The following is a 15,851-nucleotide window of genomic DNA, read 5'->3' as shown; positions in this document are numbered from 1 at the left end:
CATAATATTTGTATAAGAGTTAATAGTTGGCAGGTCTGTTTGATTGTCTAACATAGACTTCATGAGTACCTTTGAACACCTCCTTATTTTTAATTGCTGATTTCTCTACGCAGGACCCAAACCTGTCGTTATTGCTGAATTTGATCTGAGCAGCAATAACATAATACAACCAATCAGAGAGGCTCTGCTAAAGGCATTTCCGGCTGCCGAGAAAAAACCTCCTTCTACATCTCCTCTGAAGGGAGTATTAGCCACAATTCATAAGAGGTAGTATTTACTCGAATGCTGGAGGTTTTTTCTCACTTACATGTACTTACCTTGTAGATGTATTGTTGCTAGATCTTTCCTTGACCTACATGTATTGTTGTTAGATCTGTTCTCATTACCTTTCAGTGTTGCTCAAGACTTTCTGAGTTTTTGTTTCTAATTTGCTCCCGATATCCCCTTTATGTCCATCCTGGATTGCGTTGCTGCAGATTTCACTTTGCTGTTCATTCTGGCCATATAGTAGTCAATCTCTATGCATTTCCTCAGATATTTGGTAACTTATTCACATGTTACTTTTGTGTACATATCACACTTTAATGTACATATCACACTTTAGTGTTCATATCACACTTTAGTGTACATATCGCACTTTAGTGTACATATCACACTTTAGTGTACATGTCACACTTTAGTGTACATATCACATTTTAGTGTACATATCACACTTTAGTGTACATATCGCACTTTAGTGTACATATCACACTTTAGTGTACATGTCACACTTTAGTGTACATATCACATTTTGTACATATCACATTTTAGTGTACATATCACATTTTAGTGTTAGTGTACATATCACACTTTAGCGTACATATCACACTTTAGTGTACATATCGCACTTTAGTGTACATATCAAACTTTAGTGTACATATCGCACTTTAGTGTATGTATCGCACTTTGGTGTACATATCACATTTATAATACAGGTGTAGAGTATTCCTTGAGAAATGTGCTACACGGTCACCTACAGGAAGAAACTGCAAGTCTAAAGAAATGAGGAAGCCCCATGGAATGGTCAGCCCTTTGCTTTCGCCCATTTCGCAGAACAAAGTCATTCAATCAGGTATGTTTCGGATTTCCTTGGAAACTGCCTTACGAGAATACGCGGTACGGCTGGTCAAGGTCGGCCACATGGTATATCATGTAGTCAAGTAGGCGGAGCTTAGGATATTTCCTCTTCTCTGCTATAGAGTTATGTAATACATAGCGGAGACTGACGCTCTGGAGGGTACGCGAGGCTCTAATCTCCTAATCTCTTATTTTATAACTGGCATTTTCGTCGCTTCTCCTCTGCGGTCTTTCACTGAGTTACATTTAAGTGTATTGTTTGATTGTTTAAGTTTTTTCAATTGACATAGTTGTTGTTCCAAGGCACTTGCTATGTCTAGCGGTGTGGGCTACCTTCAATGCCCTCAAGCGTCTTATCTAATGTCCCAGCTTTAATTGCATAGCTGACACTGATATGGCTCATTCGTTAGAGGCGACAGGCAAAGGGAGGTGTTTAGAATGGCAGGCAGCGAATGTACTTGCATGAGCATTATAGCGATGTAGTGGTACAGCACTTGTGTTAGGAGGCATGGAGTCGGCGACTATCATGGAGTCAGCGACTATCATGGAGTCGGCGGCTATCATGGAGTCAGCGACTATCTATGCTGCTTGTAGGGACATGGAAGAGTGGTGTAAGTTTACTTCTCACTTCTTCATTATTATCAGCTATTATTATTATTGTTTTTATTGGTTGTTCACCACTGTTTGTTCATTGTGTCAATATGTGAGGATGGTTCAGTCTTATCCCGGGCTGCAATAGAAAATATCACTCGCATATAATAGTTTTATCATGTTGGTGTCACTCTAATAACTTTGTTAGTTAGTTTATCATTATTGTTTTTATAATTTATAAATTATCATTTAAATTTTGTAAAAAATAATTTGTATGTATATTGCTAAAATAAATAATATCAAAAATAATTACTTCAGTAAAGCTAGTAAGGAATACTCAACACAAAGTCTGGAGCTAAATCTATAAATAGTATAGGAATAGTTTGTATTTAATTTTCAGCTGTCAGTTTCAAGGATTCAGCCATTCCTCTTATCAGGAGTACAGCCTGATGTACAGTAGTAGCTCAAGCTACGTACAAACTATGTTTTAAACTATTTACCGTAAAACCTCTATTTGAATGCCATGGCTCTCTATTTTTTAACCCTTTTTCTATAGTTGCTGTCAGATGGAGGTGGCATTCAGATAGAGGCTGGCCGTGTATTTTTTAAATAGCTCGTCAGAATTTTGGGAAGCTAAATTTAACCCTTTGACGGGCTAAGCAAATGTTGCCTATATTTTGCACTCTCCTTTGGGCAGAGCGACGTTAACCTTTTTAGATGCGAGAAATCTGTTAACTTACCACGAATTTGTCAAAAATTTCTAAGTAAATATGTATTGGGAAGCCGAGAAATATCTCTGCTAGTTGCTATTTATTGCTAGCAACTGACCTGCGATGATAATATAGCCTGTGTCACATAGCCTGTGATGATAATATAGCCTGTGTCCTGCTGATGATAATAATGCCTGTGTCCTGCTGATGATAATATAGCCTGTGTCATGCTGATGATAATATAGCCTGTGTCACATAGCCTGTGATGATAATATAGCCTGTGTCCTGCTTTGCAATTTGTTGAAGCTTTAAATTTTTATTTCATTCTAAAGTTGAAGGTATTTTTTTCATTTATAACTATATTTAATCCTTTCACTGCCAACCATGTACAAATTCGGCTATCGGCCTAGTTCCAGCCATTTTACCGAAAATTGCTGATATTGCTCCGTGATATACAATATTTTTTCAATTTCAAACTATCTAGAACATATTTGTTGCATATTTTATTTTGTCAATATTTCAACCAATATTGCTATGCAAAATATTCAATGTATCTATACTTGGTGCGATGATAAAGCTATGTGAAGCTATGATCGCTGCGAAGCTAAAACGATCCTCTACGATGTTCCTTACTTTTACAAAACTATTACTTTCACCACTATCAGAGACATTGCTGCTATTTTAATTATCTGTATAATCACGAAAATCTGAATTGGCTATATTGTCATCAACATAACTAATTACCTGTTTTCTGTCTCGCGCGGTACTTAACAAAACTTACGCAAAAAATGTTTGTTTTTGGGTTGGAAATTCTCAAACAAAAATTTTAAATTGCTTCGTTGTTTTAGGCTAATTTTATAGAGAAATCTTCAGACAACCCTGTCCATTTCATAAAAGTCCTAAAGACTGTGTGTTATGTTGCCAACGAATAATAAAATTAAGTTACAACGCAATTGCTGGGAAAGTCGCAAAAATGCGTCTACGGCACTCAACCCTAGAAAACGCATAAATGCGTTTTTGGCAGCGAAAGGGTTAACAAGGTTGCATAAAAGCTTATTGCACTCAATGATATGTTTGCTACAGGTAGTTACCAGACGTGGCGTTTCATCTGCAATAAACTAAGAGTTATGTGCATCGATCCATTGTAAAGCGAGTTAAAATCAACGCAAAAATGCTATTAAGTTTTATGCTATAATTCTACAAATTTTTAAGTTATATAACAATATTCTTTCAAATGATACAAATATATATTAATGAACACAAACAACAATACTTATAATACATTCAGAAACAAATATTAACTATCTTGAAACAAAATTATTTGCATCATATGTTTGGCCAGTTGCTTTCTGATTGTTGCATTGGAGGGATCGAACATCTTCTGGCTGTTCAATGCCTTCCACAATGTCTTCTGCCCTTTACTCTTTCTCTGCTCTGCTGAACTAGTCAATATTATTGTCTAAACATTTTTTTAGCCGGAGCACAACTTTTAGCCTAAAACTAGTCGTTCATGTACCATCGTAATTGTATATCGTTTTTCGTATACGTCGAAAAATCAGGACAGCGTAAACGAGGAACTACTATGTCTAGCCTGCCACGGTTATTAATTATTTCTATGGTGTTACATTCAAAGTTTTAACAAGAGAATCGAAAAGCTTTGAAGTTGCAAAACAGACTTTGGTACGAACAGAAACAATGAAAGAATTGATTGTTATTAATGTAACCGAGTCATTATTAATACGATTTTGTGGACACTTTTCTACTGATCACTTGATATTTTGGGCTCGTAAAGATCAAAGAATATCAAAGTGGCGGTCAAAAGGAGGTGGCATTTAATTAGAGGTTTTACAGTGTATATATAGAACATGCTGCTCCCTCCGCCCCTGTTTTGACAGTATATCTATTTGGCTGTCAGTGATAATGCAATCTTTGATTATAGGTGAGAAACGACAAAAATAGTTTGTATTTATTTGTAGCAGGCGTTCTTTGTAGTCCTCCAGTACACACATCCAGGCCTGGCAGGGAGGGTAAAGCTACCCTCCAGCCTTTTACCTCAGAAAGACTCAGACCCATCAGGCAAAGGACTAGGAATGCCATCGTAAGTAGAACATAGTATTTTCAGAAACAAACTACAAGCTCAAGGACATTTTTCCTAAGGGAGCTATACAAAGTTGATTCCAGTGTCATGCTAGATTTAATAATGTACAACATATATTCTATATGTACTTGTATACATTTATTATGTATAATATATATTCTATATGTACAGGTATACATTCATAATGTATACTATAATATGTAAGGAAGCTCTTTGGATATTAGATGAAATATATATCAGCTGAAGGAAGGGGTTACTAAAAATGTTTGTTATATAAAGTGGCAGTTAATGAATGACTTTCTGTGATAGCTGTCATCCACTAACTAAAATATGCAAGGAAATGCTGGCATATCCACATATCCAGCCTCAACATCAAATTACTTGGAACTCAGTCTTCACTTTCTTACGTTTTCTTTTTATTTATCGCTTTATGAACGATTTCAACTTTTAATTGTAATTTATAATTTGAACTTATAATTTAGATTTATAATTTTAATGAGTTATTCACGTAGGTCTTGCTTCACATCACTGTGAAAGTGTGTGTTAAACTAAAACCGTCGCAAATGGCTCATGCAATAACTGATAGCGCTTGCGGACTGAATATTCAACGGATGGGAAGCGAAAATAATTAACTACACTGATGGTGAGGAGGCAGAGGACAATAGAAAGCACGCCCCAACTCGTCCCTCGTTATTCATTACTTTGAGTGTTTCGTTACGGGATACAATATCTTATTTGCTTTCCTTTATCCGTTTTGTTTACAAGCCATGCGGCGGAATTTAATTTAGAAAAATCTCGACACGGCTTTTAAGTTTGTTTATGCAAATATTAGCTTTGCCATTGATTGGATATTTGACTGTGTTTGAGGATTTGAATTTGAGTTGCGTCAGGATATGATGCAGCACCTTTGACATATCCAAGTCAGTTCTTAGTGTTGACCTTGTGCCTTTACATCAGTGTTCAAACTTGTGATGCTCAGAATACTCCTGTATTATATATAGTAGTCTGTAATGTGTCTATACTTAATATACTCCTGTATTATATATAGTAGTCTGTAGTGTGTCTATACTTAATATACTCCTGTATTATATGGAGTAGTCTGTAGTGTGTTTATACTTAATATACTCCTGTATTATACAGAGTAGTGTGTAGTGTGTCTATACTTAATATACTCCTGTATTATACAGAGTAGTCTGTAGTGTGTCTATACTTAATATACTCCTGTATTATACAGAGTAGTCTGTAGTGTGTCTATACTTAATATACTCCTGTATTATACAGAGTAGTCTGTAGTGTGTCTATACTTAATATACTCCTGTATTATATAGAGTAGTCTGTAGTGTCTATACTTAATATACTCCTGTATTATATAGAGTAGTCTGTAGTGTGTTTATACTTAATATACTCCTGTATTATACAGAGTAGTCTGTAGTGTGTCTATACTTAATATACTCCTGTATTATATAGAGTAGTCTGTAGTAGAGGTGGAACGAGACACGAGACGTCTCGAGTATCGACCTGTCTCGTCTCGTATCGGTCTCGTCTCGAGTTAACTATTGCCAAACTCGAGACAGGAAGTAGAACTAAAGCGCATGCGCACGGTTGTTAAAACATGGCTTCTTGCGATAGCAACAACTCCATATATTGTAATGGATTGCGGGCAACTGCCTTTAAAGTTATACCCGGTCCGTTACTACCTGTTGCTACTGATTATGTTGGCCACTGAGTCTAATCATGTAGTCCGGACAACGGCCCTGTTATTTTTTAGTTCGGTTCTGTGTCGTTAAAACAGATACCGGGTCGTATCTAATTACTCTTCGGATAATCCAATTTAATAAATAAGACTTTTGCGGGTAAAATGTCTGTATTTTATCGTATCGTGTCTAAACACCAACTGCCCTTCATAAAATTCGGGCCTCTTTTACGTATATACTACCAATCGCGGGTAAAACTTGCCCGGACACGGAGAAACGAACGAAAGGCTGTGTCGACCATAGTCCGTGCTCGGTTAACAATGACGTTTTGTTAGCTCAATGTAAGAATATACATGTATACAGTAATTAATATAATTTCATGAGTACAATTTAAATATAATTCACATACTACAGCTAATACACAAAGCAAACTTTAATGAAACGATAAGAATGAAAGTGTTATCGTGTGTTCTTTTAGTTGCGGTATTTCTTTGTAGAGTGACGGCTATCGGTTTCATTACACATTACATTAAAAAGTAAGAACTATTCAATAGATGGTAAAAATATACATGTACAAAGCAATATGTTTATAATAATTATGATCAATCAAGCTCAAAATTCTTAGAATATATAACTTCGGTATTTTAGAGCTGTTTGTGTCACTTTTGTTTACAAAAACTACATGCATATCACTATTAAAATGTTGTATTTAAATCGTTTACACCAGGTGAAAATTCAATTTAAAAAGAGTTTTATTAATTTTATATATACCAAGTAGCTAGTACTTGTGTAGTAAAATCATCACCAAATGCTCATTATTTTACTGTCTCGTGTCTCGAGTCTCGAATTTTTACAAGACAGTGTCTCGAGTCTCGTCTCGAGCTTAAAAAACCTGTCTCGTTCCACCTCTAGTCTGTAGTGTGTTTATACTTAATATACTCCTGTATTATATAGAGTAGTTTGTAGTGTGTCTATACTTAATATACTCCTGTATTATACAGAGTAGTCTGTAGTGTGTCTATACTTAATATACTCCTGTATTATATAGAGTAGTCTGTAGTGTGTTTATTCTTAGATACTCCTGTATTATATATAGTAGTCTGTAGTTTATTCTTAGATACTCCTGTATTATATAGAGTGGTTTATTGGTTATTGATACTGTCTTCTCAATTCCAGGTTAACATTCTCGACAATGGAGATGTTCGACTCGAGTTTCTCAAGTCCCGATCTCCCACTGCAGCAATCACTGAGATTTTCAATATTTCTTGGGATGGCACCCAGGTAGGGTCTTTCTGCATCTGCATGATCAATGCTCTCTTTTTGATAGATTATTCCTAGATATTTCAACACTAATCATAACTCGTGTCTCATCATCTCTTCTCATTGGTTTTAGGTGAGCATCTATAGGCCTGTAAAAGGCTCTGTCTCACTGCCTGCTGGAACCACAGACACGCCCACTGCCCTGCCATCTACCGCCAACAAGTACACCAATGTTACATTACCCAAGAAGTACTGGAAGAAATATCTTTATGCTTCTAGGCATGTTGCGATAGATTATATCAGTATGTGCGCGTGCGTATACCTGCGTATTTCTTCTCATGTACACAATAGTTAATGAGTTTGTCTGTCTGTATGTCTAGTATTCGTGTTAGTGTATTAGTGTTAGTTATGATTTTACTAGTTAGTTACTACGCTTGGTAGTATATGCATCAAGTCCAGAATCACGTCTGCTGATTCTTTAAGATCAGGTAGAGAACTCTTCATCTAGCTATATAAGTGAGTTGATCTGCCAAGTACATATCTACATTCAGATGTCATTTCTGTTAGGTTCATCAAGATGGTCAAATCAAAGACACCCAAAGTCACGTATTTCTCTGACCAGGCAAAGTGTATGCTCATGGAGTCAGCTGAGGAATTTGAAGCTGTCTTTTACTCAGGCATGTATCTATGATATTATTTATATACTCCACTCCTGAGTCTATGGCAATGGGTATGTTTCCATAGGAGCCCGTGCCTACTTAACTCTAATACCTATGATAGCAGTTGTCTGTCGCTGTAATATTCTGTACTATCCTTTACACAGCACGAATTGAATTGAAGCCACATTTATACTTACTCGTTACTCTGTAGGTCCCAAGTTCACCATCAGCTCCCAGCATGTCAAGGTCATTGATACGACAGGCATGAACATCAGTTTTGACACAGAGTCTGAGTCCAGTCTCTTGTCAGCCGAAGTTCATGATATGTGGCAGCACATAAAGATGTGCAGGGAGCACTGTCTGAATCTGGAAAAGATGCTAACGACAGCAGAACATTCTTCAAGCGCTGACTCCTCCCATTTCCCTGTCATCATTGGCAGCAGATGGACAGCTAATAGCTGTCTTCCTGATTCGACTGCTCCAAGAGAGCCAGATTTTGACACGCTGCCGCCCACAGTAAGTATATTTACTTTACTGAGTTACTGTTACACACTCGTCTGTATTATTATTAGCTCATACATGTAGCTCTGTAGTTATATAAGGCTGTTTTTTAGAGAATTGTTAGCTCATAATAACCACTAGACGTTGATGTATTCCGTTAGCATGTATTTTTGTAAATTTATTTAAAAGTATGAACTGTTTTACGCCACATTGTTACGATAGAAAACAGGCTTTCTCATATCTGCATGCAGTGCCTAACCTTTCTGAAAAGGAATTGTTATTACATGGTTATCAGTAACTTTTACCCCGTGAAGTTCAGTTGCAACGGTTTAGCTTAATTTCTTCCGAATGTTCTTAGTGAATTGGGAGTTAATGGTTGCCATGGAGAAACGATACAAGTAGAATTTTGGTTTTCCTTTTTATTTCGCACTGGTGATGTTTGTCTATTTAGATGTGCTCTTTTGATGGCTCCCTTATGAGCTCCGCCACAACTTTTCTGCGCACGAGGCCCACCAGGCTCTCACCTGAAGAGAGGCACATCGTACTTCCTCCCTACCAAAAGACTGTGAGCATCACAACCTCGGAGGAGTCATCCCAGATCCTGCTGCGGCGACACGTTAAGAGTGAGTATTTAGTTGGCGAATGTCACGATATGAAAAATGACTATTGTGCAATCACCTAGCTTGAGTAAGGGTGACCACAGTGTCCTCTCATAGCTTAAGTAAGGGTGACCACAGTGTCCTCTCATAGCTTAAGTAAGGGTGACCACAGTGTCCTCACTTAGCTTAAGTAAGGGTGACCACAGTGTCCTCTCATAGCTTAAGTAAGGGTGACCACAGTGTCCTCACTTAGCTTAAGTAAGGGTGACCACAGTGTCCTCACTTGGCTTAAGTAAGGGTGACCACAGTGTCCTCACTTAGCTTAAGTAAGGGTGACCACAGTGTCCTCTCATAGCTTAAGTAAGGGTGACCACAGTGTCCTCTCGTAGCTTGAGTAAGGGTGACCATAGTGTCTTCACTCAACTTGAGTAAGGGTGGCCACAGTGTCCTCTCGTAGCTTGAGTGAGGGTGACCATAGTGTCTTCACTTAACTTGAGTAAGGGTGGCCACAGTCACCTCTCTTAACTTGAATGATGCCTACCATCTTGTACGCAAGAAATATTGTCTGGGACATGGAGCAAGGAGCTCGACTTTAGTTGTGGTTTTGCAGCTTTATTAGAAAACATGTGCTAGGTCAGCGCTGCCTGAAACAGTTGTGATGGGTCAACCCTAGCAGAGAGCAGTCTCAATCATTAGCTACTGCAGCTCTGGCTGTTGTAAAACTGGAATATATTTTGCAGAGATATCTGACAGTTACCATATAGTTACTATTTTATAACTATTGGTTAAAGTGGTTCAATATCAAAAAATTAATAATGTTTAAATTGAAGAGAAAAAGTGACAGTTTTAAAAATGTTATTATTTCCCCCTAAAAGCATGATGAAGTTTGTGTCATGAGTATAGTGCTAGCTGATTGGTACCTGATGGTTGGAAGTCGCAGACTAGGAACAGCATTTGGTGCTAGCTGATTGGTACCTGATGGTTACAAATCACAGGCTAGGAGACAGCATTTGGTGCTAGCTGATTGGTACCTGATGGATACAAGTCACAGGCTGGGATACAGCATTTGGTGCTCGCTGATTGGTACCTGATAGTTGGAAGTCACAGGCTAGGAACAGCATTTGGTGCTAGCTGATTGGTACCTGATGGTTACAAATCACAGGCTAGGATACAGCATTTGGTGCTCGCTGATTGGTACCTGATGGTTACAAATCACAGGCTAGGAACAGCATTTGGTGCTAGCTGATTGGTACCTGATGGTTACAAATCACAGGCTAGGAACAGCATTTGTACCATATGGTCACTCTAACTCCTAGATTGATGGGGCATTAGTATGCATTTCTTTTTATATTTTGGAACTTCCTGTTTTAGCTGACCTTTTTTAATAATATTCCAAAAGTTCTTTGGATTTTATGCTAGCCTGTGTTTCACTGAATTATAGACATCGGATATGCTAGTCAACTCAAGAATGGTGCTGTTTGTGTCCAGTTTGATGATGGGTACCAGCTCACAGTCTACGCACACAAGTCAGAGGTGACCTTCGTTTATACATCAGGCGTCATCTCCAGGTGGGTGGGTCTATTATCCATTTGGGTGGTCTCCTATATGGCTAGGTTGTCTTTCATTTTACAGGCTTGTCTTTCATCCAGGGTTCCAGTCTTCCATCCATTTCTTTCTACTTAAATGGGTAGTCTTTTGTAAGTTTTAGTGGTACGTGGTCTGTTGTCTAGATAGATGACTCTCATGTGTACAGGTGGATACTCCTTTATGTGGGGATGTGATCCTCCATTCAGATGGGGCATTCTCTATTCAATAGATGATTCAGAACAGTCCAACAACAATTTCTCAAAGTCCTTTTATAGCTGACCACAGTTGTACCCTTGGCTAGGAGATGTCATATGGATTCAGGCAACTTTCACCAACCTGACACATAGTTCATGGCACATGATTATCCTATACTCTCACCCTACCCACAATTTCCTCACATATTCAAGCATTTCAAGCAAAACATTTTGATAAATCATACATCTCTTCTTCAGACTCTAAATTTTAAAATTTCAAGTGTTTATAGTGGTTGGTATTCCCATTCACATCAATTCCATTTTAGACGCATCTCTATCAATAGATGCATCTCTATCAATAGACACACCTCTATCAATAGACACACCTCTATCTATAGACGCACCTCTATCAATAGACGCACCTCTATCAATAGACGCACCTCTATCAATAGACGCACTTCTATCAATAGACGTACCTCTATCAATAGACACGCCTCTATCAATAGACACATCTCTATCAATAGACACACCTCTATCAATAGACACATCTCTATCAATAGACACACCTCTATCAATAGACACACCTCTATCAATAGACACGCCTCTATCAATAGACACACATCTATCAATAGACACGCCTCTATCAATAGACACGCCTCTGTCAATAGACACACCTCTATCAATAGACACGCCTCTCAATAGACACACCTCTATCGATAGACACGCATCTATCAACAGACACGCCTCTATCAATAGACACACCTCTATCGATAGACACGCATCTATCGATAGACGCGCCTCTGTCAATAGACACACCTCTATCAATAGACACGCCTCTATCAATAGACACACCTCTATCGATAGACACGCATCTATCAATAGACGCACCTCTATCAATAGACGCACCTCTATCAATAGACGCACCTCTATCAATAGACGCACTTCTATCAATAGACGTACCTCTATCAATAGACACGCCTCTATCAATAGACACATCTCTATCAATAGACACACCTCTATCAATAGACACATCTCTATCAATAGACACACCTCTATCAATAGACACACCTCTATCAATAGACACGCCTCTATCAATAGACACACATCTATCAATAGACACGCCTCTATCAATAGACACGCCTCTGTCAATAGACACACCTCTATCAATAGACACGCCTCTATCAATAGACACACCTCTATCGATAGACACGCATCTATCAATAGACACGCCTCTATCAATAGACACACCTCTATCGATAGACACGCATCTATTGATAGACGCGCCTCTGTCAATAGACACACCTCTATCAATAGACACGCCTCTATCAATAGACACACCTCTATCGATAGACACGCATCTATCAATAGACACGCCTCTATCAATAGACACACCTCTATCGATAGACACGCATCTATCAATAGACGCGCCTCTGTCAATAGACACACCTCTATCAATAGACACGCCTCTATCAATAGACACGCCTCTATCAATAGACACGCCTCTATCAATAGACACGCCTCTATCAATTAACACACCTCTATCAATAGACACGCATCTATCAATAGACGCGCCTCTGTCAATAGACTCGTCTCTATCAATAAACACGCCTCTATCAATAGACACGCCTCTATCAATAGACACACCTCTATCAATAGACACGCCTCTATCAATAGACACGCCTCTATCAATAGACACACCTCTATCGATAGACACGCATCTATCAATAGACACGCCTCTATCAATAGACACACCTCTATCGATAGACACGCATCTATCAATAGACGCGCCTCTGTCAATAGACACACCTCTATCAATAGACACGCCTCTATCAATAGACACGCCTCTATCAATAGACACGCCTCTATCAATAGACACGCCTCTATCAATTAACACACCTCTATCAATAGACACGCATCTATCAATAGATGCGCCTCTGTCAATAGACGCGTCTCTATCAATAAACACGCCTCTATCAATAGACACGCCTCTATCAATAGACACGCCTCTATCAATAGACACGCCTCTATCAATAAACACACCTCTATCAATAGACACGCCTCTATCAATAGACACGCCTCTATCAATAGACACGCCTCTATCAATAAACACGCCTCTATCAATAGACACGCCTCTATCAATAGACACATCTCTATCAATAGACACATCTCTATCAATGGACGCACCTCTATCGATAGACACACCTCTATCGATAGATACCCCTCTATCAATAGACACGCCTTTATCAATAGACACGCCTCTATCAATAGACACATCGATAGACTCATTGATAGACTCGTCAACAGAACCTGTTAGTTCAGTAACTTTAAAGCTGTGAATGATAATCTCTGGACAAGTAGAAACCAAAGTTTATTTAGAGTGTTACTAAGTGTAATGAACAGCTTGAGTGGAAGACAACAGCTACTGTCATTTTCTGAGCTGTAGATTCACATTTGGGATTTGCCTTTTCATTAATTAGAAGACACTTCCATCCTTTCTTTTTGCACATTGTGGAGTTTTTGTCGGTCATTTAAATCATGTAGATTTTTATCATAATTATCTTTCCGTGATGTGTCACTTGTTGTTCTATAGAGAGGCATTATCCAGCCTAGTTAAACCATCATGCGGTAAAGTTGTTGCAGAGAATTCAGTTTGGTCACGTTGCTACCCTACTCATCCTGATGTACAGTTGACCTTCTGTAGGTTCACAGAAAAAGATGAGCTGCCAGATATTGTGAGATCAAAGCTGGAGTCCTTAGGTCATGTGATCTCATCTCTGGCAGCGATGCATGGGCCTCTCTCATCCACTTGCTAAAATGTTCCACTTTTTAATTTGCTTTTTAGCTAAAACTTGCCTTGTCATTACTCATTCAGATGTTAGCGGCTGTCATTTGTGGCAGGCTTGGAAGGCTGCCAACTTGTTCGGCACTTCGCATAGTAGCGACTTATCTCTGCTTAAATGCTTTGATAAATTATTTAGTTAGTGTCCTTGACAAAGGACTGTCCTGGTTGGTCAATAGCTACGTAGCTGCCAATCGTTTGATTTGTTTCTATATATTCAACTAGCCTCAGTCATGTATGATATGGCAGCCTCACTCATGTATGATATGGCAGCCTCACTCATGTATGATATGGCAGCCTCAGTCGTGTATGATATGGCAGCCTCACTCATGTATGATATGGCAGCCTCACTCATGTATGATATGGCAGCCTCAGTCATGTATGATATGGCAGCCTCACTCATGTATGATATGGCAGCCTCACTCATATCATACATGGCTTGTTCTCATGAATCTTTATGGAGACTTAGCAATAATTCGTGTTCCGGTACTCGTAACTTAACCCTGTTTATGCGCTTCACTAACCATATTTATTAATACACAATATTTATTACTTTTCGTATTATTTATTATTATTTATTCCTATTTATTTTGTTTCTATGTGCACATGTGAACCTTTATCAAAGTGAAATGTGATAAACTTGTACAGAGTGTGGAGTTGTTCTCTCTATTTTTAGCGTCGGTTTTTTGACAGTTGTTTTAAATCGCTCCCTAGTTTCTTTCTTTTATTCTCTTTTGTATTTGCTGTTCAAGTATGATCTCTTTTACCAATTTTCATGTTTTATTTATTCTTGTGATAAATTCTATCACTATATATATCTCCACCTCTATCCTGGTTTTAATCTTATCGTTGTCCGTCCGTGTTTCTGTGTATACGCTAATTATTTTATCTATTATATTTATTGGTATTTATAGCTTTTTATTGATATTGTTATCATTTTCAAGTCATATCGCAATCCGTCCAGTACCCTGTATAAAGACTTGATATTTTGTTGTGTGCGTGTGCTTTACTTGGTCTATAGCTGGCCTCGATCAGTTTCTGAGTAGGCACGTAAAGTGCAATGTAGACTCGTATGCAATCAATGTGTGTGCAATTCTATAATTCTATGCAATAAAAATTATAGATGTGTCAATACGCTGTTTTAGTATTTGGTTAGCATCAAACATGATTTGCATAACTGCTGATTCTCAGTTGATTTTGTTGGAGTTAGAAACGGTATAGTTACTACTCTCATATCAGTATAGTCACTGCTCTCATATCAGTATAGTTACTACTTTCATATCAGTATAGTTACTACTCTCATATCAGTATAGTTACTACTCTCATATCAGTATAGTTACTACTATCATATCAGTATAGTTACTACTCTCATATCAGTATAGTTACTACTCTCATATCAGTATAGTTACTACTCTCATATCAGTATAGTTACTACTATCATATCAGTATAGTTACTACTCTCATATCAGTATAGTTACTACTCTCATATCAGTATAGTTACTACTCTCATATCAGTATAGTTACTACTCTCATATCAGTATAGTTACTACTCTCTTATCAGTATAGTTACTACTATTATATCAGTAGGCCTATAGTTACTATCCTCTTATCAGTAAAGCTACTACCTTGTTATCATCACATCTATTATTTTGTGGCAGGCAGTTTTTCGTAATACCAATACTCCCATCGAGAAGCTATAAGTTACTCTCTCTATAGTTTGCCCTCAGCTTGAGTCTATTTCTAACCATTGGTACTAAAATTGAATTCGTTCGGGTCAGGAGCAGACAATTCACACTTTAGTAACTTAGTCATTTTCTCACTGATTATTTAATCTGGTTCCCTTACGAGTTCACTTTAAGGATCCAATGGCAATAACAAACAATAAGGCAGCAGGTGGGATTCAATCAACATCAATTATTGTCACAAACATAAAAATTTAAACGTCATGTTACCGCTGCATACTTGTCTTAGTACAGTCTTAGTCAGAAAAAGATTATATTCTA

General features: G+C 37.9%; 1 protein-coding gene across 1 annotated transcript in view; it reads left to right on the top strand.

The window, feature by feature from the left end:
- Positions 1–14,961, top strand: part of LOC137402861 (serine/threonine-protein kinase PLK4-like) — a gene marked incomplete at its 5' end in the record, with an annotated part of 47,793 nt that extends 32,832 nt beyond the window's left edge. The window contains 10 exons of the mRNA XM_068089370.1: positions 114–267; positions 975–1,111; positions 4,394–4,515; positions 7,386–7,490; positions 7,603–7,748; positions 8,037–8,146; positions 8,340–8,644; positions 9,081–9,252; positions 10,670–10,796; positions 13,711–14,961. Coding sequence (XP_067945471.1) covers positions 114–267; positions 975–1,111; positions 4,394–4,515; positions 7,386–7,490; positions 7,603–7,748; positions 8,037–8,146; positions 8,340–8,644; positions 9,081–9,252; positions 10,670–10,796; positions 13,711–13,822 — 1,490 coding nt within the window. The remainder of the gene's footprint in view (positions 1–113; positions 268–974; positions 1,112–4,393; positions 4,516–7,385; positions 7,491–7,602; positions 7,749–8,036; positions 8,147–8,339; positions 8,645–9,080; positions 9,253–10,669; positions 10,797–13,710) is intronic.
- Positions 14,962–15,851: the final 890 nt, after the last annotated feature.

This window comes from Watersipora subatra, chromosome 8 (genome assembly GCF_963576615.1).
Source record: "Watersipora subatra chromosome 8, tzWatSuba1.1, whole genome shotgun sequence".
Lineage (NCBI taxonomy): Eukaryota > Metazoa > Bryozoa > Gymnolaemata > Cheilostomatida > Watersiporidae > Watersipora > Watersipora subatra.
This window is presented reverse-complemented; position numbering and strand designations above follow the sequence as displayed.